The following is a 24,918-nucleotide window of genomic DNA, read 5'->3' as shown; positions in this document are numbered from 1 at the left end:
TCTTATAGCCTCGGAAGATCTTCCAGTCCCTGGGGTCCAATTCCTGGGGAGGGGGTTCTGATCCCTTGGAACGCTGGCCCCATCACTCGGACGAAGAATCAGCCAAAATTCCTACACAGAATAAAATTGGAAAACACACCCAGGAGCTCCCGGCACGCGCCGGGCACCTCCTGCCCTTCCCCTCAGGAAAGGTACTTCTGGATGATGCGTTCCTCCCCCCATCCCCCCAACCCTGTCATCCGCTTCCGTCCTGGGTTGGGGGACACAGACGCTGGGAGGGATACAAGTGGGTGCCCTGAATCCAGCTCAGCCTAACGACTAGAAAGGCAGGACACCTGTTGGGATGGGCCTCCAGGACCCAGGAGAGGCACAAGGAGGACCAAGGAGTTCTCGCCCAAGACAGGGGCTCTGCAGCCAGCCCCGGAGCCTGTGACCCACCCCCTGCCCCTCAGCACCACTGTTCCCCAGAGGTAGGTCTCTTGGGGGTGAAGGGGTTAGTTCTGCCCAGGTCACTCCTCCTTGGTCTCCACTGGCCAGTGTGGAGTTGTGGCAGGGAGGAGCCCAGGTTTGTCTAGGCCAGTGTCAGCCTGGCCCAGGAATGACCAGTTCTGTCTGACCTCTCCTTCTTCACTCTGGACAGTGAGACTCACCAGATGAGAAACATGGAAAACATGAAAAGACTCAAAACCACAAATGTGTATCTGTTTCTGCAGTGTGTGTGTGTGTGTGTGTGTGTGTGTGTGTCGGCCCCCTGCCCAGCTATGCAGGGGGTGGGGTAGGACTTTTCCAGAGAGGGAGCCAGGCCTGGCCCTGGCCCCAGGAGCTCACGTCACCCCACCCCCCACCCCTCACTTCTCCAGGGAGCTGCCAAAGCCAAACCCAGCTCAGGACAGGATTATGTGTACTGGGTAGACCCATAGAGAGAGACAGCTAGACACAGGCCTGGGGTAGCAGAGAGAAGCAGAGGCAGAGGGAGTGGAGAGGGGACCCAGCAGCAAGAAGTGGCAGTAACCATCCTCCCATCTCCTTCCCTTCAGCCACCAGGAAGGGAGTCAGGCCGAAAGCTGAAGGTTTGGGTGGAATGTTGGCCTTTCTCTGGAGCCCCTACCCGCCTCCTCATCAGGGCGGAGTTGCTGACCTCAGTGATCAGCCCAGCCAAGGGAAGGAGCAGCCATCAGCAACCCCCTTCCCAACCCCAAGTAGCTGAGGAGACCGTTCGGGCACAGGCTCCGCCACTGTGATCCTTCCCTTAACTTCCCAAGCCCTGGGGTCTCAGGGAGGTGCGGGGGAATGAATTTGCTACCTCCAAGCACATTCCTACCCTTCCCTCTGTCATTTTCCTGCCCCTGAACTGGCCCACCTCGGCATTAGCTCCTTGGATTCCTCTCCCGGGTGCCTTTCAGATCCAACAGAAACATTTTTTTTTTTCCTGGAAAGCAGAGCTCAGAGCAGCATGAAGAGTGGGGGTGGGAAGGGTTCATTGTGAAGGAACTGGAGGTCCATGGGGGAGCCAGGCTTAGACCAGGGGAGGGTTCCAAGCTCCACTTCTCCAGTGATCAAGCTGAGACTTCAGGATGGACTTCCTGGCTCTTCAGAAGATAGACCCATGAGTGACCGGGGAGCAACAGCCTCTCTAGCTGTATCTCCCCTTCCCAGCTTCTCCCAGCCATCAGAGTCTTGCCTGAAGAAAGGCCTCATTGATCCAATGCCGGAGGCTGGCCCCCTAGAGGGAAGTTAAATATCACTGGGAAAAATCACCTGCTTCTCTAGAGATTAAACCATCAGGCCATTTAATTTATCCCTTGGCTGAAAAGTTTGAGACAGGCACAGTTGTGTCTGAGTGTTCCAGAAGAAGCTTACTAGCTAAGAAGGCAAGAAAAGGCTGAGAGGCAGGTGGGAATGGAAAGCCCAGGGGGCTTCCAGTCAGCAGCTTGGAGAGGATGTCTGAAAAGCCCTCAATGAGCCTCCCTCAACCCTCTTAAGAAAGATGCATGTGTCTGAACTGGCCTAGAGACAGTCACTGGTTAGGACCCAGGAGCTGAGAAGTTCCTGCAGCTGAGGGGAGGACTGCGCCTGAGCTGGGAGGCTGAGGGCACCCACCCCTTCAGCTTGTGTAGATGGACAAAGGCAGTGTTCCTTTTCCCTCTCACCTTTAGGATCATTAAGAGATGGACCAATCATCACCCCTCCATTCTCACTCTGAGTTGTCCTGAGAAGTCATCCCTCCCAATCTCCAGCTTTCCGGAGACTGGACCAGGCTTGGGTCCTTACAGAGTGCAACCCCCATCCGAGGCCCAGATGCCACAGTAGAGTGTTTACTTCCGGTCCCCTCCTCCCTGGGCCCAGGGCCATCAAGGGAGGAGCAATGGAGAAGTGTGCGGGCAGGTAAGTGGTAGGGGGCCAGGGTGGAGGGAATGACTGATTCTCAGTCTGTAGAAGTGAGGGAAAGGACCTCTCTGGGAGGGGCCGGGGGAAGTGATGAGTAACTTCTGCTTTCTGAGAAGTTGGTATCAGGATGTGGGGAGCCAGCTGGGGGCAAGGCGTGATGTAACACCTCCTCAGGCTCCTGTCTGATACCTTCGCTCCTGCTTTTGGTTTGCAGGCCCCAGTTGTGTCTGATGCTGCTTCTGTCCCTCCCTCAGCTCTGCCTGGATCAGGAGGTGAGCCAGGGACTAGAGGCTACGATCCTTTCATCTCTCTGTCTCCCCACTACCCACTCTCTCCAGACCACATTTGCATTTTCTGCAGCCTCTGATAAGACCTGGCCCCTTTCTCTCACACTTGGCCCTCCAGCCTCTCCAACTCCCTAACTCCTTGCCAAATCACCTCTGCTACTGAATTTGACCTTGGGTCAGTAACAACTGCCCCAAACCTCAGGGTGGACTAGATATTCCGTACAGTTCCCTCGAAAATCATTCTAATTTTGTGTGAACTTTTTGTCTACCTAGGTGTTGTCTGGACACTCTCTTCAGACACCCCCCGAAGAGAGCCAGGGCCCTGAAGGGGTCTGGGGTCCTTGGGACCAGTGGGCCTCTTGCTCCCAGCCCTGCGGGGTTGGGGTACAGCGCCGGAGCCGGACATGTCAGCTCCCTACAACTCAACTCCACCAGGGCCTGCCCCTTCCACCCCGGCCCCCAAGACATCCAGAAGCCCTGCTTCCCCGGGGTCAAGGCACCAGACCGCAGACTTCCCGAGAAACCCTTCCCCTATACAGGCCACCACCTCGAGGAAGAGGTGGCCCCCTTCGAGGTCCTGCTTCTCAATTAGGGAGAGAGGAGGCTCCGGAGACTCAAGGAGCTAGGAGGTGAGGGGTGGGGCTTTGAGGTAGGGGCGGTGCCTTGAGGTAGAGGCGGGGCTTGGGGTGAAGGAAAGGGTAGCAAAGGATCCAGGGCTTAGAAAGGCTTCTCTGGTGCTAGTAAGTAAGATGGGGAGGCCGGGTCAGAGATGGCCAGCGCTGTGACTCCATGTCTGCAACACCTTCTCAGGTCCCGGGTTCGAGACCCCATCAAGCCAGGAATGTTTGGCTATGGGAGGGTGCCCTTTGCTTTGCCGCTCCATCGGAACCGCAGGCATCCCCGAAGACCACCCAGATCTGAACTCTCTCAAACCTCAGATCTTCCATCCCTGACTCCGAGAACAGAGCCATCTTCCTCAAACCACACCCAGAAAACAGAACTGTCTCCCACAGAACCTTCTGCCCACACCCTCCCACCCCAAGCAGAACCCCCAAGCCCTGAAGCTGCTCAGACAGCCGTGCCCTTTAGAGCCAGGCCTGCCCCCACAGGGCCACACCCCAGAGCCCAGGCCTCTGGCACAGAGTCTTCCTTTCATTCCCCATCCCCGGGAGAAGGTAGCTCCTTTCACCTGTCCCTTCAGCCAAGAAGGCCAAGTTCCCAGGGTTGGGCCAGCCCCAGGCTGGCAGACAGACACCCTAATCCTTTCCTTTCTGTGCCTTGGGGCCGAGGCCAGCAGAGCTGGGAGCAGTGGAGACCTGGGGGGAATCTCCACGGGTCCCTCACGGAGTCTGCCCCTCCCCAGCCAGATGGCTGGCTGCCTCTGCTGAGCTCTGGCCCCCACTCCAGCCCACTCTGGAGCCTCTTTGCTCCCAGTAGCCCTGTCCCAAGATGTTCTGGGGAGAGTGAACAGCTGAGAGCCTGCAGCCAAGCGGTGAGTTCCTTCTTTGACCCCTCCCAGACTTCCAATTCTGCTTCCCTGATTAGCCCGTCAGATCTGGACCTGAGGGAGAAGGGCCTTGGCATCCGACCTCTTCAGGGCAGGGGGCTTGGAGCTCTTCCCTAGACCTGACCTTCCTCTCTACCCCCCAAATCCAGCCCTGATCCACACCCCCATTTTCCTCCCCAGCTTTGACTCCTCTGTATCCCCCACCTCAGCCCTGCCCCGCTGAGCAGCCAGACCCCCGGGCCCTGCAGTGTGCAGCCTTTGACTCCCAGGAGTTCATGGGCCAACTGTACCAGTGGGAGCCCTTCACGGAAGGTGAGGTTTCTAGCTATCCCTGGAACGGGGGGCTGAAGATTGGGGGATGACGGGGAAGGAGACTCAGCCCTCTTTGTCTCCTCTGTAGGCTCTTGTGTTTCTTCTGAATCATTGTCTTCCTTATTTCCCACGACTGGGGTAAAGAGACAGAACAGGCCCAGAAAGGGGTGGGGGTTTCAAACAGGGCCCCAGCTGTCAGATGTGGTGGATGGTCAGCCGAGGAGTCGGGCTGGGAGAGGGCTGCATTCAGAGGTGCTCTTCAGCGGACCTCCTCTGGGAAGAAACCCGTCCAGGAGGTGGAGTGGACACGACCGGGGCCGGGCATGGGCAGAGAGATCCTGTCCGGTGGTAACAGCCGGCTGGGGGTGGGCCACTGATCCTGGACCATGTTATATCACTTTGTCTCAAGTTACCATTCTTTGGATTTTAGGCCTGTGTCACCTTGATACCAAGACAAGCCCTCCTGAGCTCTGAACTCCCATAATCACAGTTTCAGCTATCTCTCTCAGAGTTGCCTGCCCTTTTCCTGGTCTCAGTGATCCCAGCTGATCTGACTTTTGTGTGACCCTCAAACTGACCTTTCAGAATTGTTGCGTTGCCTTCGACCACAGGGCCCCCGACAACCTCAGGATGCCTTATTGCCAACATAAGGGCTGTTCTCAGGGCCCTTGGAGTCTTTCCCAACTGACCTCCCACCAGGGAACCTAGCTAACCACCCTTCTACCCTGTCTCTTAGTTCAGGGTTCTCAGCGCTGTGAGCTGAACTGCCGTCCCCGTGGCTTCCGCTTCTATGTCCGTCACACCCAAAAGGTCCAGGACGGGACCCTGTGTCAGCCTGGATCCCTGGACATCTGTGTGGCTGGACGCTGTCTGGTGAGGGAAGAGGGGGAGCATGCATGGGGAGAGGGGCAGTGTTAGTAACTACTACACACACACCAAGGGAGCCTCCTTGTTCATTATCACAATGACAAAACACCCGGCTGAGATGGCAAAGAGGAGGGTTCTTACCTGCCAAGTGAGGCTGAGCAAAAGATGTGAACAGTGGGAAAGACCCCGCTGGGCCCGTCCAAGCTTCCTGGAGGCTAGCTGGGGATGGGGTGCTGACAAAGAAACAGTCTCACTTGTACAGCAAAGATCAAGGCCCATGGTGAGCTGAAGGCTCCAAGAAGCCCAGGCCAGGGTGCGAAGTGATGTCTGGCTTCCAGCAGGCTCTGCCTAACTCTGTTTCCCCCCAGAGCCCTGGCTGTGATGGCATCCTCGGCTCTGGCCGGCATCCAGATGGCTGTGGCATCTGTGGGGGTGATGATTCTACCTGTCGCCTCGTCTCGGGGAACCTCACTGAGCGGGGTGGCCCTCTGGGTTATCAGAAGATCTTGTCCATTCCTGCCGGGGCCTCCCGACTCCAGATTGCCCAGCTCCGGCCCAGCTCCAACTACCTTGGTGAGTCCCTGAGCTCCCTGAGTCTTAGGTCCCCACTCCTTCCCTGGTCAGTTGGTTCTGCCCGGCACACCCCCATTCAGCACAGGAAACAAGCCACCAGTGAAGTCAGGGCTCCCCTCCCTCTCCTTCCCAGGTGGGGGCAATGAGGAGCCACAGGAGCATGGGGAGGTGTGCAGGTTGGGGGGATATGTGGGTTCCCTGCCAGTAGGGAAGTGAGAGGAGAGGAGGACAGGATGACCTCACATGTCCTGATCTGCCACCTCCAGCACTTCGAGGTCCTGGGGGCCGGTCCATCATCAATGGAAACTGGGCTGTGGATCCCCCTGGGTCCTATACCGCCGGCGGGACTGTCTTCCGGTACAACCGTCCTCCCCGGGAGGAGGGCGCTGGGGAGAGTCTGTCCGCAGAAGGCCCCACCACCCAGCCCGTGGATGTCTACGTGAGCGAGGGGCCTGGGCTTGAGGCTGCACCACTGCGGGAGGCCTTTTCTCTGAGGGGAGGCTGTGGGTCTCAGGATGGGCAGAAGGCTGGCGGATGCCCCCTGGCCATCCCTGGACATTCATTACCTTCTCTTTCTCTCCCCAGATGATCTTTCAGGAGGAAAACCCAGGTGTTTTCTATCAGTATGTCATCTCTTCACCTCCCCCGAGCCTTGAGAACCCCACTCCAGAGCCCCGTGTTCCTCAACTCCAGCCTGGTAAGACTTTGACTCCCAGACTTAGAAGGAGGTGGGGTGAAGCTGAGCGTGACGAGGCCCATCTGATTTGTCTACTCAACTCTCTCCGCAGAGATTTTGAGGGTAGAGCCCCCTCCTGTTTCAGCGCCTCGCCCTGCCCGCACCCCAGGCACCCTCCAGCGGCAGGTGAGGATCCCCCAGATGCCTGCCCCACCCCCTCCCAGAACACCCCTGGGGTCTCCAGCCGGATACTGGAAACGAGTTGGACACTCGGAGTGCTCGGCATCCTGTGGGAAAGGTGAGACTTCACACACCAGCCCCCTTGGCCCATATTCCTGGCTTGGCACTCCTGATCCCCTGCCCTGGGCATGCATCACACCTTGACTCTGTGCCAACTCAGACTTCAGTGCCTGGGACCCACTGACACTGGATGCCAAGCCATCCCACCTCCCCGGGCTTCCCTTTATCCCCCTTCAGGTGTTTGGCGCCCCATCTTCCTCTGCATTTCTCGAGAGTCAGGAGAGGAGCTGGATGAACGCAGCTGTGCCATGGGTGCCAGGCCCCCAGCCTCCCAGGAGCCCTGCCACGGCCCCCCGTGCCCACCATAGTGAGTGTGCCCCATGGGAGGGCTAGGATCCTAGGGACATAACAGTTGCCCCTGGGAGACCCATCCCTGCACCCGTAGGATCTCATTTGGACTCTGCACTCAATACAGGGTCTCCTGGCTACACTCTCTTAGTTTCTTATACAACCGAGGATGTGTGGTGTGTGTGTGTGTGTGTGTGTGTGTGTGTTAGTCGCTTAGTCCTGTCCAACTCTTTTTGACCCCATGGGCTGTAGCCAGTCAGTCCATGGGATTTCCCAGGCAAGAATACTGGAGTGGGTTGCCATTCCCTTCTCCCAGAGGATCTTCCTGACCTGGGGATCTTCCCGACCTTGGGATCAAACCTTTGTCTCCTGCATTGCAGGAGATTCTTTACCATCTGAGCCACCGCAAGACAACCCTGAGTCCCACAAGGGATCCCAGACTCCAAATGTTAAATAAGCCCACTCGCCTCTGACAGGTCCCCACTCCCAGTTTGTTGTCCCCTTTCCCGAACATGGCAGCCGCACATATCTCTGTTTTTGCCATCTCTGTCTCTGTCCCTTCCCTGCCTCTGCCCACAGCTGGGAGGCCGGCGAGTGGACGTCCTGCAGCCGTTCGTGTGGACCCGGCACCCAGCACCGTCAGCTACGCTGCCGGCAGGAGTTTGGGGGTGGCGGGTCCTCAGTGCCCCTAGAGCGCTGCGGGCACCTGCCCCGACCCAACATCACCCAGCCCTGCCAGCTGCGCCTCTGCGGCCATTGGGAGGTTCGCTCACCCTGGAGTCAGGTGAGTGGCTCCGGGCAAGGAGGCTCTCGGACAGGGAGGATCCTGGAGGTGTGGGCACCAGTGAGCTAGAGCTGCAGTTTTCCCAACTCTGTATTAATCGGCAGAAACTTTTACAAATGAGATCTCATATGAGCCTCCAACTGTAAGGCAGCTAAGACATGCCTTGTACTCAGCCTGCTCCTCAGCCCATGAAGCCCTGTAACCTCTGAGCCAGGCATCAGAGGCCCATCCTGGTTCAGAAGCCCCAGAGAGGGAAGACAGTGAGGAAGCCAGGGAAGCCCAGCCCTCCGTGCCCCTTGTCCCCTCAGTGCTCTGTGCGATGCGGGCGCGGCCAGAGGAGCCGGCAGGTCCGCTGTGTCGGCAACAACGGGGATGAAGTGAGTGAGCAGGAGTGTGCCTCAGGGCCCCCGCGGCCCCCCAGCAGAGAGGCCTGTGACATGGGGCCCTGCACCACGGCCTGGTTCCACAGCGACTGGAGTTCCAAGGTGGGCCCCCCTCTCTGCTGAGCCCCAACATCCCTAGTGCCCCCCATCACCCACGACACCCTCTCAGGTGTCTTCCCAATGCAGTTGCATAAATGTTGACTGGGCAAGCACCTGCTGTGTGCTAGACACTGCCAATGTTGGGAACTTGGAAAAAAACTTACACTAACGTCCTGAACCTGCCTGGCAAAAGTCCCCCAGGGCATTCCCTAACTCCCGGATCCAGGAGGTGTCTGTCCTTGACCCCCTCCCCTCCCCCACGTCACCCCGTCTCCCTTCACACTCTGCTTCCCAACAGTGCTCAGCGGAGTGTGGGACGGGAATCCAGAGACGTTCTGTGGTCTGCCTTGGGAGTGGGGAGGCCCACGGGATAAGCCAGGAGGAAGCAGGGGCAGGAGCCGGTGAGCAGACCTGTGCACCCGGAAGCCGGCCCCCTGACATGCGTGCCTGCAGTCTGGGGCCCTGTGAAGTGTCGTGGTGCTGGTACACCGGGCCCTGGGCAGAGGTGAGCTGAGCGCCTGGGAGGGGCCCATGGGTGGGATTCCCGGGGGCGAAGAGGCAGGAGTCATCCTGCTGTCCCTCCCTGTCTCCTCCGTCAGTGCTCCTCAGAGTGCGGCTCTGGCACACAGCGTAGAGACGTCATCTGTGTGTCCAAACTGGGGACTGAGTTCAACGTGACTTCTCCTAGCAACTGTTCCCACCTTCCCAGGCCCCCTGCCCTGCAGCCCTGTCAAGGGCAGGACTGCCAGGACCGGTGGTTTTCTACACCCTGGAGTCCGGTGAGTGCCTGGCTCTCCTGCCCTACCCAGCGTGGACTACCAGAAAAGGAGAGGTTTCTCTCTTTGGACATCCCTCTGTGCCCCCTAGCTAAGGCCAGGGGCAGGTTAACTTGTCCCTCTGCCTAGACTGGGAGGAGAGGTGGGCCCCTCTGCATGGGGGTTCATAATGCTCCAGGAGAGGCCCCCCAACTCCTCCTCCTCTGAGGAGGCCTGGGGTGCAGCAGGAGCCTGGAGCACAGCAGAGGTCTGATTTGATAGCTTGGGGTCTCCCCAGTGTTCTCGCTCCTGCCAGGGTGGCGTGCAGACAAGGGAGGTCCAGTGCCTGACTGCCAACCAGACCCTCAGCATCCGATGCCCTCTTCACCTGCGGCCCGCCAGGAAACGATCCTGTAACAGCCAGCCCTGCAGCCAGCGCCCTGGTAAAGAGCTCCCTCTCCCCCATCCCCAGTAGAGCGGATTTAGCTGAAGTGTGGGTGGAGATTAGGAAGGACAATTGGGAGTGGGCAGCACGCCTCCAGCGGGATGGATCTTGGTGACTTCTTGTGCCCAATGGCCTCCTCTGTCCCCAGATGATCAATGCAAGGACAGCTCTCCACACTGCCCCCTGGTGGTGCAGGCCCGGCTCTGCGTCTATCCCTACTACACAGCCACCTGTTGCCGCTCTTGTGCCCATGTCCTGGAGCGGTCTTCCCCAGAGCCCGCCTGAAATGGGTCCAGGAGACCCTCTCCTTGTGGTTTTCTCATCAGTCACCCACCATCAGTCACCCCTCAATCACCCCACTCTGTATCCTCTGGCTCTCCAGCCTGTCCTGGTCTTACTAGAGACGTCCCCCAGGGTGATGGAAGTTGGCAAGATGATGGACAGTGATCATTAAGATGTGTGGCTGGGTCTGTGCCCGTGTGGCGGTGTGATGGTGTGTGTGCACACATGCACCCAAATGTGTATGGGCCCGTATGGATGTGTGTGCACCCATACATCTGTATCACTTCTCAAAAAGAAGTTACACAATCCCCCAGGAGGGGATGATGCCTGTTTCCCAGAGAGTTTTCTGGGCTGAGAGGAAAGCAAGTTGGCAGCTCTTTGGGAATCCGAGCTACTTAGAGTCTGGCCTCCACATTAATCCCAATTTTGTGTCCTAACCCTCATTTTTCCTGTTCAGGCCACGTATCATCTAAACCTTCCTTCTGTCCTCTGACCCCTTCTCCCTTTACCTAGTCTCTATCCCTCCCTCTCATAGCTAATGAGGGGTGGGGGTGAGCGCTTGCCCTCCAGGAAGAGAGACTGACCCCCAGAGCAGAGACCAGCTGGGCAGAGGATGGAAAAGAGCAAGTTTAGAACAAGACATCCTAGCCCCTGCTTCTACTCCCCACCTCCTAAAATGGTTCCTACTCCAGAACTAATTTATTTTTATTAAAGATGATTATGACAAATGAGAAACAGGCTCTTCATTGTCCTCGTGGGAACCCAGCTATACAGGCCACCTAAGCAAGCTGTGTGAGATGAGAATGAAGGGTGGGAAGGGGAACAGCGCTTGGAGCCCAGATGGAGAGTCTGGGCACAGAAAGCCTAATGAGGGAGCCCCAGTCACCTGAGACCCGAATGAAGCCTTGGTCAGAGGCAGAGGGTCCTGGCTGATCACAGTCCCTGCAGGTTGGTCATCGACCACTAGAGGTCACCACTTCCCCCAGTTTAGGTACAGAGTTGGGCACTTGGGTCCAAAACAGAAACTGCTGGGTCCACGGTGGGTTTCCTGGTAGGCTGGGTCCTTCTGTAAAGTCTCTTGGGATCTAGAAGCACTTTTTTCCATCTGGGGCTGAGCTGAATGACAGCTGCCTTTTCAGGGGTCGTTTTTCCTGTTCTCTTTCCTTGGCCCTGCCTTCCTGCCCCTCTCATCTTTTCTGCTATTACCCGTTTCCCTATTAAGCTCTTGGTTTGTTGCTTTTTATAGAGTGGGAGGAAAGGAAATGATCACCCCCTAACCCCACCCCCAGCAGAAAGGGCTGGAGGAGGAGCCTGGCCTGGCTCTAGGGGACTTGGGGGTGGAGTCAAGGGTGGAGCCAAGGCAGTACTGGATGTCCAGCCAAAGACACATTCTTCCGAGATGTCTCACCCTGGTCTCCTCCCAACCCAACGCCCACGTCCGCTCTCAAGGTAAATAGTTTGTTGGAGGTGGTGTGAGCACGGACAGCCTTTCCCATAACACATATCCTCTCCCCGACACCACCCCTACAATTCTGAGTCCTGATCACCACTTGTGGAAGCCACACTTCTGGGGGAGGGGTCCCCATGCTTAGGAAAGGGGGAAGTGCAATAGAATTGAGCTTCTCTCCCCATTAGGAGGATCCCTCCCCCATCCCTTCACCTCCACAAGTCTGGCCAAGTAAGATCATAAATAAAGGCCTGCAGTAACAGCTGAACTCCGTAACTACTGTCCTGAGCATGTACACCTAGACACACCCAGACCCTGAGAAGGACCCCAGAGCTACCCGAGGGGACAGGACTTCTCCATTCTGGCAGCTCCCTCATGTTATTCTGTTGCCTTGGGAAGCAGGCTTTCTTTGGGCTGGAAATGGCTGAGAAGGAAGACTACAGGTACCATCTCAGGTGGACAGTGTATCAGGAAGGAGGCAGAAGAAAATGGGGAGAAAGGAAAATGAAACTGACTCCTCCAGGGTGGGAAATGAAGAATGGGGTACCGAGGGGGTCCAGTCTCAGTGTCTCTGCAGGCATCAGACGGCTCCTCTCTTTGGTGAACCTCTAAGGGGATCAAAGATGTGGGGGCACCAGGGGAGTGGGACCTGAGCCAGCCCTGCAGACATTGAAGGCTGAAGGCGGAGTTGTGAGACCGAGGGAGGGGTGTGGTGAAGAGCTAGGGCCCTCCCAGTGATTCCTGGAAGCTGAAGGCTGGGCGGTGGCCCCAGTTCAGCTGACTTCCCGAAGTTCCTCCTCCCTCTTAGGGCCTCTCAGGACTGTTGCCGGGCAGGTTTGGATTTTGGCCTTAGCCTGAGAGCCAATCACAGGTGGGGAATGCAGCCACAGCCCCTCTTAGGGCTCCCCCAGCTTCAACACCTCCCTTCCCTGACATCCCCCAGCTCCCTCACAGCCTTCAGCCTCTGACTTCTCAGGATGTAGGCTTTCATCTGGGGGGTTGCCCCCTTTCCCCTTTCATTTTAAAGCTAGGATTCAGTGCAGCCCCCAAGGATTCTTTCCTCTGGTCACTGAGGTCAGAATGGGAAGGGGAGTCACTGTGAAACTTTTCAGGAAGCAGAAGCGGACCTCAAGCACCCCTTTTCCTGGCCTCTTTCAGGGGATTACTGCGGCCAGACCCTCTTTGCTGACCTCTGAAGCCCTGTGGAGGGACTTGGGAGAGAGGAAGCTGTTAACCCAAGTTCAGGGAGATGTGGTGCAGGGGCCCTTAGCCTTGCTGCTCTGGGGGGGAATTTAGGGAAGGACTCAGAGGAACTGGACCCCTGAGAGTTGAGGTGGGGGTGGGGTGGCGGTAGGAACAATCTTGATGAGCACAAGAGAGATCAAGCGTGCAGAAGGCCAGCAGATTGCTGGGGCTTCTCATTTCTGAGTGTTTGCTGGGGGAAGGTGACTGTGGTTCTAATCCGGGGACTTAGAAGTGAACTTCTGAGGACTCTGTTCAGCTGGGTCAGAATTCACCCCTCCCCCCTCCCAGCTTCCCCAGGGTAATCACCCACCCAATTACGCTTCAGCCTTCAGACTAAATTTAGCTTCTAGACTTCCCCAACTGGGGGCCTCCCTGCAAGCAGGTGCTCACAGCTGCAGGGGTGGGTCTGAAGAGACCCGAACGTTTCACTGGTCCAGATTCAACCTCTGTGGTAACTAGGAGTGAAGCCAAGCGCAAGGGCCCAGGTGCTGACCCACGTGATGGCATGAGTGTCTCAGAGAGTCTTAAGAAACCCTCTCTCAAGAGCCCTTGAGGCAGGATCTAGATAGACCTGGAGAGCAGAGGGATGAGAGTGAGAATAAAATGCAAGGAACTGTTAATTCCTTTCCAGATTCTCTCCAACCAGATCCTCTTCCATTTTCTGCTTTCCCCTTCTCCCCAGTTTTACAAATAGACTTCATTTGAACCTAACACCCTCCCCCACCAGAGTAAACTGAATCAGGAAACCTCTTCTTAAAGCATGGAGAATCAGGCTAGAGGTCATAATCTGGAGGTGGAGTGGGGGTGGGGGTTCCCACATTCCCACCCTCTCTCCTACCAGCACCCCTGAAATCCATCAGCTCTGGTTCTGGGAGTCAGCTGGGTGGAGAAGTTAGAGCAGAGGGGGGCTTATTTGTCACAGGCAGGTGATGAAAAGATGTCAGCTATACAGGGTGGGAGGCACCTTCTACAGGAAGTAGAAAGCCTCAGGAAAGTACCTAAGACTAAGTCTGTCAACAAGAGAGATAAACAGTTTGGGTTAACCAAACTAGACAGTACAGATCTTCAATCTGACTTCGGGCTCCTTGACCCTGGAGCCTGGGGAAAACTCTAGAGGAGGGTGTTTCATGGCTGAGGTCAGACCCTAGAAAGGATTGGAGGGAGTAATGCGCCAAGTTAGTCCAAAACAAGGCATGCGTGAGCCATGGCAGTCAGAACCTAGGGAACCAATCAGCTACATCAGTTGAAGGGGAGGTGCAGAGATGGCTAGGGACTGGAGAGACCAAAGCACTTTTTCAGTGAGCACCAGAGAGCTGTGTTTGAATCTCAGTATTGGAGAAATGGGTTCAATTTCAGGACGGTTCCAAGTTGGAGTTAGGAGGTATGTCTATGTGAGCCTTGCCTGAATCTTAAGACACAGCTCTACAGAAAGAACTTGGAGTTAGGAGGAAAAGAAACAGGGTGAGAGGCTGAGGTTACTTTCTTCCTCCCTCCCCTTGCCTTGATTCTTGGTTGCCTGACTCTTTCATGACATCGTAAGACTCCTTTTTAGCTCAGGTAGAGGAGAGGGCAACCTCTTTCTAAAGTACCAAAGATGTGACTTCCCTGGTGGGCCAGTGGTTAAGACTCCACACTTCCAGTGTAGGGGGTGTGGGTTTGGTCCCTGGTTGAGGAACAAAGATTCCACATGCTGCAAGGTGTATTAAAAAAATAAATAAAAGCAGAGAGTATAAATATTTTCAATCTTGCAGGCCATCAATCTCTGCTGCAACCCTTGACTCTGCTGTTATAGCATAAAAGCAGCCCTATGGCAACCCACTCCAGTACTCTTGCCTAGAAAATTCCATGGATGGAGGAGCCTGGTGGGCTACAGTCCATGGGGTCACAAAGAGTCAGACACGACTGAGTGACTTCATGACACAACAAATGGTCATGACTTTGTTCCCTTCAGACTTTGTTCCCTTCAAACTTTGTTATCGCTCAGTTGTGACTCTTTGTGAACCCACAGACTAGCCAACCGGGCTCCTCTGTCCATGGAATTATCCAGGCAAGAATACTGAAGTAGATAGCCACTCCCTTCTCCAGGGGATCTTCCCGACCCAGGGACTGAATCAGCATCTCCCGTGTCTCCTGCATTGCAGGCAGTCTTTACTGTCGGGAGCCACCAGGGAAGCCCCCCAAACGTGATTTTACTCAATACTAAGGGGCCTGGTGGGCTGCCATCTATGGGGTCGCACAGAGTCGGACACGACTGAAGCGACTTAGCAGCAGCAGCAGCAAGGTCCTGTGTGGTGTGTTTAGTCGCTCAGTCGTGTTCGATTTTCTGTGACTCTTTGGACTGTAGCCTACCAGACTCTTCTTCCGTAGGATTTTTCAAGCAAGAATACTAAGAGTGAGTTGCCATTTCCTCCTCCAGGGGATCGCCTCGACCCAGGGATCAAACCTGCATCTCCTATGTCTCCAGCATTGCAGGCAGATTCTTTACTCGCTGAACCACTGCTAAGTCACTCCAGTTGTGCCCGACCCTTTGCAGCCCCGTGCACTGTGGCCCACCAGGCCCCTTTGTCCTTAGGGTTCCCTAGGCAAGAATACTGGAATGGGTTGCCATTTTTTCCTCCAGGGGATCTGATCCAATCCAGGGATTGAACCCACGTCTCGTACGTCTCCTGCACTGGCAGGCAGGATCTTTACCAAGAGGGCTGTCCCAAACTTTGACATTGAAATTTTAATTGCATGTAATTTTAAAGTCACAAATTTCTCCCAACCAGTTAAAAAGGCAAAAACTGTTCTTAGCTCTTTTAAAAAATTACTTATTTTTGGCTACGCTGGGTTTTTGTTGCTGCTCCTGGGCCTTCTCCGGTTGCGGCGAGCGGGGGCTCCTCCCCAGTACTGTGAGGGCTTCTCTCGATGGAGCACAGGCTCTAGGAATGCAGGCTCGGCAGGTGCAGCTCAAGGGCTCCAGGGTCTGGGCTCAGTAGTCGTGGTGCACAGGCTTATTTGCCCTGAGGCATGTGGGATCTTTCCAGACCAGGGATGGAACTGGTATTCCCTGCACTGCAAGGTGGCTTCTTAACCACTGGACTACCAGGGAACAACAAACCAACCAGGAAGTCCCCCGTTCTTAGCTTTTGACCTATACAGAAACAGGCAATAGGGACGATGTGGAAGGGCGCTAACTTACCCCTGGGATTTCTGCCATCTGGTTGAACTCCCACAATGCCCAGGCACAGAAAATCCTGTTTATGTCCCCTCTGCTTCAAAATACTGCAGACCCTTTTAATTTAATCTATTTATTGATACCAACTTCTTAGTGGTTTCTCCCTGGGAATTCAATGACTTGGACATGGTCAAGAGTTAGTTCTTATGGGACATTTCCCAAAATCCCTTACGTTTGTTTTTAAAGCACTTGTATGTATTCTTTTTAAAAATTATTTATTTATGGCCATGCTCCGTCTTTGTTGCTGCACAGGCTTCTCATTGCACTGGCTTCTCTTGCTGCAGCTCCGAAGCTCTAGAACAGAGCCTCAGTAGTCGTGGTGCACGGGCTTAGTTGCTCCGCAGCATATAGGGTCTTCCCAGATCAGGGATCAAACTCATGTCTCCTGCAGTGGCAGGTGGATTCTCAACCTCGGGACCACCAGGGAAGCCTTCTAATCTCTCTTTAAATCTTTGCAATAATAAGATCGGAAAGACAAATATAGTTTACAGGGGAGAAAATTAAGTCCTGAGACCTAGTATTTTCACTTTAAATTTTAATTCCTTTTATCTGTTATTCAATTTCATTCCCACAGAGCACATTTTATCAAAATAGTTACTGGACCGCAGTGATCCGAACTTGGATGGGATAAAGTTTCTGTTGTTTTCAAATGTCTTTCATGATTTTGCTGCATTTCAGGCAAATCCTGTCTAAATTTCATTTTTCAACTTAAAGTTTCGAGGAATTGATTCTTTCAAATATATTGTTTAAGCCCCATGCAATAATTAAATATACATCATCTTTGTATAAGATACACTGTCATGCAAACATAGGGTCATGATTTACTAAGTCACGTTTTTTCCCCTCCTAGGACAAACTTTATCAAAGTTGTGTTGATGTGTTCTGTACTTAATAACCTACTTCTGGGATTGCTGACCAAATCCTTACTTTGTGTAAGTTTTTTTTCACTCAACAGCAGAGTGAAATGGATTGATCATTATGGTTCATGAGGGGGAAAACAGGGTACAGAACCTCTGCCCTGTTTCAGATCTGACCCCAACGACCAAATTTGAGAGAAAGGGGCAAAGAAGCAGGTAGCCAGCCACTCCTCTGCCATTACCAAGCTCCTCTGCAGAGCTGCTCTTCGTTAGAGCTGAAAACAAGCCACCTCATTTCAAAACATGCAGACAAAACCTCACGTCATTTCAACATGAAGTTGTTTCCCTGTTTCTGTTTCTCTACTCTGCCTCACGGAGGATTTCTGAGAAATGAAAAAAATGTCACCTCCCCCAGTGTCAGTCTGCAGTTTTGTTTTTGGCTTTTCTTTTAAAAAAGAAAACCACCGATGAAGAGTAGAGAGGAAATGAGTATACAGCTTGGGCATACAGTATTAACTCCAAACTTTACAAAGAGAAATGCCCTTCCCATTACCCTTCAGCCCCACCTTGCCTTAGATCTGGGCTTTCACGGTCTAAGGAAATAAACAAGTTATCTTCTCAGGAAATTTTAACAACAAAGCAGTGAAACAGCTGCTTCTTGCAGTGGCCCAGCTGTCCCCCCGCCCCCTACCCCGTTCCCACCAAGGACAAGAGATGGGTGGGAATCACTCCAGGTAACCTCAGGAATAGAGGTGTGAGCTGAGGATGAAAGGCTTTAAAGATCTGGGGATAGAGATCCAGTAGTTTCTGAAAGCAGTGTTTCTAAGGGAAAATCCCTACCTAGCACCACCCCCTCCCCATTCCCTAATCTGAACACCTGAGTCATACCAGCCCTGTAGGCGTGTCTATGAAATGTGCAGCACAATTTTTAAACCAGCTTCTCCTACTAAACTGGAAAAGATTGTTTTTAGGGGCACAGAATTGAAGGCATTTTAAAGTGGAAACTCATCTAATTCAGGTAGAAATCCAGCAAACAGCTTTCCTTGGCTCTTTCCCAGCACACCTTGTTCCAGGATAACCTGAATAAACACACGCATGTGACCACAGTGGGGGTGGTGAAATTCTGAATGGAATGCAGCTTCAGCTAGCTAGGGGGCTGGGACTGAGACTTCTGGCAGTCTGTGGATTTATACAGGCAGAGAAGCCAAAACAATGAGCTCATGGGCAAGAATGCAGCCTGTGGGGAAGTCTGGGCAGTCAGAGCAAACTGGTTTTTTGAGCCAGGATGGGAATAGCTGTAATCGAGTCTCCCACGGGAACAGGATTAGGGAGAGTGGCGCCGCATTCAGTTTCTTGGGGTCCAGTTAAATAACTTTTGGGGGCTGTTCTTTATTTTCCTTTGCCTATGTGAACCTGAGTGGGTGAACATATCTGGTGAATGTGTGAGTGAACTTAGGTGGTGCTCTTAAGACAACTTCATTCAAAGCAGGTCTGCCAATGCCAGCTCCCACACCAGGATCCAGTCAGCAATGGCTATAATCCTTGGGTTTTGTGTTCAAGACTGCCACTTTTAACAAGATAGAGCAAACAACCAAGTCTGTCTTCTTTACTTCCCAGATAAACACAATCCACTCAGTTATATGTCATTTACACCAAATTCATACTTCTAAAACCAAAGAGACCTCTTTCTTCTTTTTCTACCAGTGTTCTCCAGTACTTCTATATAAGGCCCTAAATGGAAGAAACTGAAGATACTATATTCACTGGCCATGCAGGGTGAAGGGGAAGGAAGACAGGGAGGGAAGATGAAATGAGTAAAAAAATTATCTACAAATCTCCTTTTCATAGCCTCCACTAGAGGTTCTTTCCGTTTCTACACTTTTGTGCACGTTTTCTATTCACTTTAAGGTCCAATTTCAAATGTTCCCTGCCTTGTCCCAGCCCTTGTTTTACTATACATATATTTTACAATACCTTTAAGCACCATGTGCACTGTGCTCTTAATTACCTTTGTCTGTTATCACTTTGACTAGATTGTGAACTTTACCACTGTGCTACAGTTGCTTTCTTTCCATGGATTTATTAAGCATAAATTCTTCAGATGTATGTCCTAAGAACAAGGACATTCTCTTACATAACCACAATATAATTAAAACACTCAAGAAATTTAACGTTGATCAGTACTACCTAACATATTGCTTATACTAAAAATCCCCCAATTGTTCAAGTCCTTTATAGCTTTTTTCCCCCTCATCCAGGACCCAAAGTTCACTGTGCATTTAGCTGTGAAGTTTCCAGTGTTCCCTAGGTATTTTATTTTCAATCCATTCTATATATAAAAGCTTACATCTGCTTACCCCTAAGCTCCCACTCCTTCCTTGTCAATTTTGACTGAGGGAAGAATTGGTCCTTTCCTCACTCCAGCATCCCAATGTAGATAGTGCACAGTAAGCAGTCCCCTGCCAGGTGATGGACAAACCTCAAACATCTGGCTGCCTTGAGCTCTTTAAATGTTTCAGTTCAAAAAAAAAAAGTCCCAGTTCATTGCAGTATTGAAATATTCTTAGCAAGGTAACCTAATCCCTAACCAGGGGATGAGGAAGAGAAGGTAAACTGGTAAAAATACAGAAACCCAATGGCAGAAACAAGCCACGGAAATAGATACTTGGAAGGGGTAAAATCCATAGCAGTACTCTTGGCGCAAACACATTTCACAACAGTCAAGAATTATTGTTCTATACAAGTACAGAAATGAACGGCCAGAGACACCAGGCATAGCTGGGAACAAACCTGCCGCATGTATTCCCGTCCCCCCCCCTTCACAAGGATTACCAGTTAACATGAAATTCCAAGAGTTCTGTTACATCTGCCTGGAGGCAGATTCCCAACCCCCATCTTTCCACATGCTTCACATAACTAAGATAACACTGTAACAACTTTGAAACTAAAGAAGAGGGAGAGTCAAGCTTTCAAATCTTGAAACTGAAAAGCCTTTGAACAGTGTGGGAGGGTTCCAGAAGATAAAGTTCTGTAATCATTGAACAAATAGGGCCAAAAAGAACTAGGATAAATTAAGACTGACTCAGCTGATCATCTTGAACTCCAGGAATTAATGGTCTGTGCTCTGGGCATTTGGCTGGAGCCATGCTACACACCAGTTGGCAAGTTATTACACTTTAACTTTTATAAAACCCTCCAGCTGTCACAACTGCTTTAAGAACAGTGTTCTGAAACGGTATGAAGAGCTGGTACTCAAGTCACAAAACAGGAACTGAAAGAATAAGCCTAGTGGTGTTTAAATGAGGAAAAGTGTTGATTGACTCCCTCAGTGACTCATATTACTGGTTACCATTTGACCCAAGTTTATAAGGTGTTAAACTAAGGAATATTGCCACACAAATAGCTTCAGATAGCTACACAGCAGTGGGAGAAACAATACTGTTCAGCAGAACTGGACACTGATCATGATTCCGGTTCTCATGTCCTTTGCTAACTCTCCCTGCACACCTCTGTATGAGAGTTCAGTTGTAAAACAGTTTTCTTCGTAACTACCATCTTTTGGCAGTTAGGCTTCAGAAAGAGGAGCGGCCAGATGCACGTAACACGAAGTGGGGGAAGCACAGAATCCGGTTTGCACGATTAGTATTTTGTGATCAGGGCTTAAAACCAAAATGCAAACTCCATATTTGCACATTTCCATGGTGACTCCACTCTCTTTCAAAGTAACTGAAATAAAGACAGGACAGTGCTTCTGAAACTGACTTGCTAATTCACACTTCCTTTTTGGGAGGAAATGGGAAAAGTACTGAAACATTAGTACCAACCACCTTATCAAAATTCTTAACTTTGGGTGTTAATTCTTCTAGCTCCTTCAATCACCTCAAAAGGTTGAGTGAGACAGAGTGATACAATAACTGCTATTATGAACCTCCTTACTTTCAAGTTATACCAACATCTGGTGGTTAAAAGAAACCAGGACAGGGTATTGATTTTTGTATTAAAATGTACAGGAACTGCTCCAAAGTACAACACTAGTACATGTAATTAAAAGCCCAACACCTCTAATTTGAATGAAAGGAGTTATTCTAAAGGGAACTGACCTTCACTCTAAGGCAAATCAGCTTTATGGAGCTTTTGCTGGTTAATTCACCTAGACTGTACCTATTTGCTCAGCTGACTTCCCTCAGATGCTTGCCTAAGAGGGGGAAGGAAAACAAGCATTGATTAGAAAACACCCATACCACACCTTGTATTTGAATAAAATATTTATTTTCTTCTTCTCAGGAAAAACAGGAAGTTAGGGAAACACACTACATTTTATAGCCCACATTAGTTTGTTGGTCCTAACCCTTCTTGGCACAGCTGTCAACAGCATTAGCTGTTTTAACCAGAACCAAGTTGTTCACCCCCAACAGAATGTACACAGACAAGACTAAAGGACTGCAGGGTTTTCCCTGAGAGAAGCATCAGACAGAAGCTGCTGAGAGCCAACTTTGCAAGCAGCGCCTCCCTTTCCACTGTGGAGGATCTGCCTGCACATACACAGTCAGCACTTACAACATGTGCCTCTTCTCCCTACAGAAGCACTCACCTTGCCCCAAAGCACTTGGGCTCCCTAAACCCTCATCGCCAGCTGCTGACCAAAATATCAATTTTAGATCCTCCTTTACATTTCAGCACTCACACCTAGTAAAGTGGAAATGGGGCCCCTAAATTCCATCAATTTACATCTCTGTGCTTATTTCCACAACTGGCTATGGGGAGACAGGCCTTTCAGTCACCTTAACTAGATCTTAAGATTAATTAACTATATAAAGTGCTTTTAGGTCCTTAGAGATAGACATGATATAAATAAGTGGTCTCTGATCACAATGATAAATACACAGATAAAAAAATAGCTCTAGCTAGATGACCTTAAGGCTTAGAGATGGGCAGGCAGGGCAATTATTCCCTTGATTACATTCTTAGTCATTTTATTCATGTCTATTTTCGTCTGGAGTCCACAAACTAAAGGTCACATTCAGAGGCTCAAGTTTTCAAATGATCCTGGTTCCACTGTAGTTTTCTTCGGTTTACTAGTAACTTTTATATAACTTTGAGGTTTAACAAAAGAACCCATCAATTTTAAGTGAGCATATTCAAATGCAAAGGTACCTAGAGAAAATCACCTAAGAAGTTGTCCCCTTCTCTGAAAACCCCTAAGGGGACTTTTGAAAATTTCTCCCCAGAGTTAAGCAACACCCAGTAAGATACTAGTACAAGAAGGGACCCTTCTCACCTCATGACCGTTACTGTCAGCATCCACTGTACTGCCATCTCCTAAGATAAAATTCAAAAATGAGGAAGGTCGGTGGACTCTGTGGGCGGTCACTTAGGTTCCTAATGCCAAAAACTAAAAGGGCTAATAAGAGTTCAGGAATGGCAAGGTAAATTTGTAGGGACTAATATAAATATGTGTAGAGGGAGCAGAATAAGCAGCAAATATTTTAAGGAAGGATAAGAAATAAAGTTCAAGAATCATTAATAAAAATGAAGTATTTGTTTTATTCACAGGCTGGGCTTAGACCTGTGTTTTAACAAGCAAGCCTAATAATAGCACCATGGTTAGACTACAGCTTGCTTTGCCAAGCCATTATTGTACAATTTATTAAGCAAATAGGGGTCAAGTGTCTCTCATCCACCTGATGTGATCTTTTTATACATATTCCTAATAAGTCCCATTTGGAAAACCTGAAAATCTTTTAGCAAAAGCTCTAAAGATGAGCTCATGAACTCAGTTTAAATTGCACCAGTTAAATTAGGACAAATGGAAGGAATTCAAATAAGTAGTTGCCCAATCAGAGCCCATCATCTGAAGGTCATCAGCCTGTGTGTTCCACCCCCCAAAATAAAACTTAAAACTTTGACTCAATTATTCAAAACCCAGGTTGTAACAAAATGAAAGGATTAATTTCCATTAATTTCTCAGTCCCAGGTTAAAAAAAAAAAAAACAAAAAACCCCAAACAGCAGTTTAAGAAATACTTACCCAAGTCAAGATAGGAAAATTAAAGCCTGCATAGTTATCAGAATTGTTGTACTACACCAGGTTGCATACCATTACATCAGCTGGTTCTGTATACAATCTAGTATCGACTAGAATAAAGATTAGAATAGAAAAGCTGTAAGAAGCAGGTTCCTAACTATAGAAACTGAATTTAAGGGTATGAAAAAATGAAAAGTAAAATTGTTTTTATCTTTTTGATTAATACTAATTTCCAAACTTATAAACAATTTTTACAGATAAACAGAAGTTTTTCAAACATTCCAAATTTGTAATTCTATTCAAACTTTCGGTATTCTTGGCCATGACATTAGGCAAATAAGAATCCCTCAAAGTAGAACAGCTACAAACATCCTGAGCATTTGGTCTATTGAAGAATCCCACATGGGAAAGCTAACTAGTACTGAGGCTTCTTGTCATAGTCGTAGCTTAAATTTTACATGTGCCACGGGCGTTGGTAGTGCTTCTGTTTTAACACTATAGAAGTTTCTGAATTCAGTGGGCGTATCTATGACCAGCCTGTCCATTTCCTGTTCTAGGAGAGTTGTCTCTCCACTCTACAGTCTTCACCAAAATGTCCATCTCCATAGCTTCCCAAAGGTTGCCTGTTGCTGAAACGGAACTCAGCTTCTTTCAGATACTGACTCTTTAAGGGAAATTACTTTTCTCATGTGTTTATTACTGTTAGCCACAATCCTCCTGTCACTTGGTTTTATCCATCGCTAGGTGATGGCCTGCACAGCCTGATGTCCGACTTCATAAATAGGTGTGAGTTCACAGTGGTGATTTTGGTGGCTGTTTTGGTGGTTGAAGAATCAATTATTGCACTTAAAAGGCTATCTTATTAGATATGCCAAACCAGCTCCTACTCCGGCAACACCTGCAAAAGCCAGCAGCACATTTCTGATGCCGCCTTCTAGGTCCTCTACATGGAAGAACTCCACAAACCCATCCTAGAAAACGAAAAAGAAGAGCACATTTTCAAGCGCAGGCTTCCACTGACTTAAAAACACTATTTACAAGGAAAAGATGAATTAAAATATCTAAGATTTCCCTCCAAACCTAATGACGAACCAATTCTTTACCCCCAACTCTGCAAAGGAGACACATTATGCAATTAAAAGGGAGGTGGGGCACGCTCAAGAATGTATTAACTATCATCCCCAAGGGATTCTTCTTTCATTTCTTCATAATCTGAATTAACTGGGATGAGGAGTAACTAACTGAATAAAAAAATAACCGAAGCAAAACACTCAAACAATAAAACAGCCTAAGAAAATCAGGATTTTTGACGCAACAGTTCAAGACACTCACACCACCATCCTTACGGGCCAACTACTTAAATCAACACCATGCAACCAGAGGTCCACAATTAGGGCCTTGAAAACTAAGCTGTGCATCTTAAAAACCTTTAGATATCCTCTTTCTCTTATTAAATCCTTCATCCATTTCCACTCCAAGTCCCCTACTCGACCTTAAAACAAACTTACCCAGCCTCTTTGTTTGACTATCCAGTCTCGTTTTGACCTTACGAGAACATCTGTGATGCTTTCTGCTAGTGGTTCGATGCAGCTTTCTTGATTTATACTCTTCAAGTGTTTGGCCACAAAGGCACCAAAAGAAATAAGAGTCACAATCCTGCCCCAGTTTGTTACTCCGTCACTGAAAACATGAACCATCACTCGAGACAAAGATTTGACATCGTCTTCGTTTTTGATGTCCAGTTTCCGAAGCATGCCTGAGAGGAAGAAAAGCATGCAGGTTCCCACGGTCGCTTTTGTCTACACCAGGGCACGATTCGCCTGCCCACCCACGGCGGGGGAAATTGCTATTCGGGCTCTAAAGCACTCTGGGCGATCCCACTTGAAAACTGACATCCCACCCTTTCCGGGCTTTGAACAGAGCTGCCATTTCCAAAAGAATTAAGTGGGCGGAAACAATGACTCACGGCCAGAATATTGGGTTTCAGAAATAAGAAAGTCCTTTCAATACAGACTCGTTTCTGTTTCCACCCACCGAAGATGGGTGAGTCCAGAGAGCTGGGAAAAAAAGGCAGCACGACTTCCAGGACTAACCCCCTTACCTTGGAAAGCCGTCTCGTGGTTGCGCTGCACCCCATCCCCGACTCAGCACAGGGTCTCCAACGCCTTCCGGCTGGTGGCCC

The 24,918-nt window shown here is 50.6% G+C and overlaps 2 protein-coding genes across 2 annotated transcripts in view; one reads left to right on the top strand and one right to left on the bottom strand.

The window, feature by feature from the left end:
- Positions 1-12,948, top strand: ADAMTSL4 (ADAMTS-like 4). The gene is made up of 18 exons (XM_010838697.1): positions 1-470; positions 2,157-2,385; positions 2,603-2,660; positions 2,949-3,304; positions 3,486-4,167; positions 4,392-4,494; positions 5,231-5,367; positions 5,730-5,934; positions 6,201-6,373; positions 6,520-6,631; positions 6,723-6,908; positions 7,088-7,217; positions 7,778-7,982; positions 8,291-8,467; positions 8,763-8,969; positions 9,064-9,243; positions 9,518-9,662; positions 9,813-12,948. The coding sequence occupies exons 2-18, from the start codon at positions 2,366-2,368 to the stop codon at positions 9,947-9,949; spliced, it is 3,213 nt and encodes a 1,070-aa protein (XP_010836999.1). The 5' UTR covers positions 1-470; positions 2,157-2,365; the 3' UTR covers positions 9,950-12,948.
- Positions 12,949-20,959: 8,011 nt separating this feature from the next.
- Positions 20,960-24,918, bottom strand: part of MCL1 (myeloid cell leukemia 1) — a 4,617-nt gene continuing 658 nt past the window's right edge. Inside the window, 3 exon segments of the mRNA XM_010838751.1 lie at positions 20,960-23,707; positions 24,245-24,492; positions 24,838-24,918. Of these exon segments, the coding sequence (XP_010837053.1) occupies positions 23,591-23,707; positions 24,245-24,492; positions 24,838-24,918 (446 nt within the window). The 3' untranslated portion in view covers positions 20,960-23,590.

Source organism: Bison bison, unplaced genomic scaffold (assembly GCF_000754665.1).
Source record: "Bison bison bison isolate TAMUID 2011002044 unplaced genomic scaffold, Bison_UMD1.0 scf7180017864104, whole genome shotgun sequence".
Classification (NCBI taxonomy): Eukaryota; Metazoa; Chordata; class Mammalia; order Artiodactyla; family Bovidae; genus Bison; species Bison bison.
Note: the sequence above shows the minus strand (reverse complement) of the source record. Positions and strands in the feature narration are given on the sequence as shown.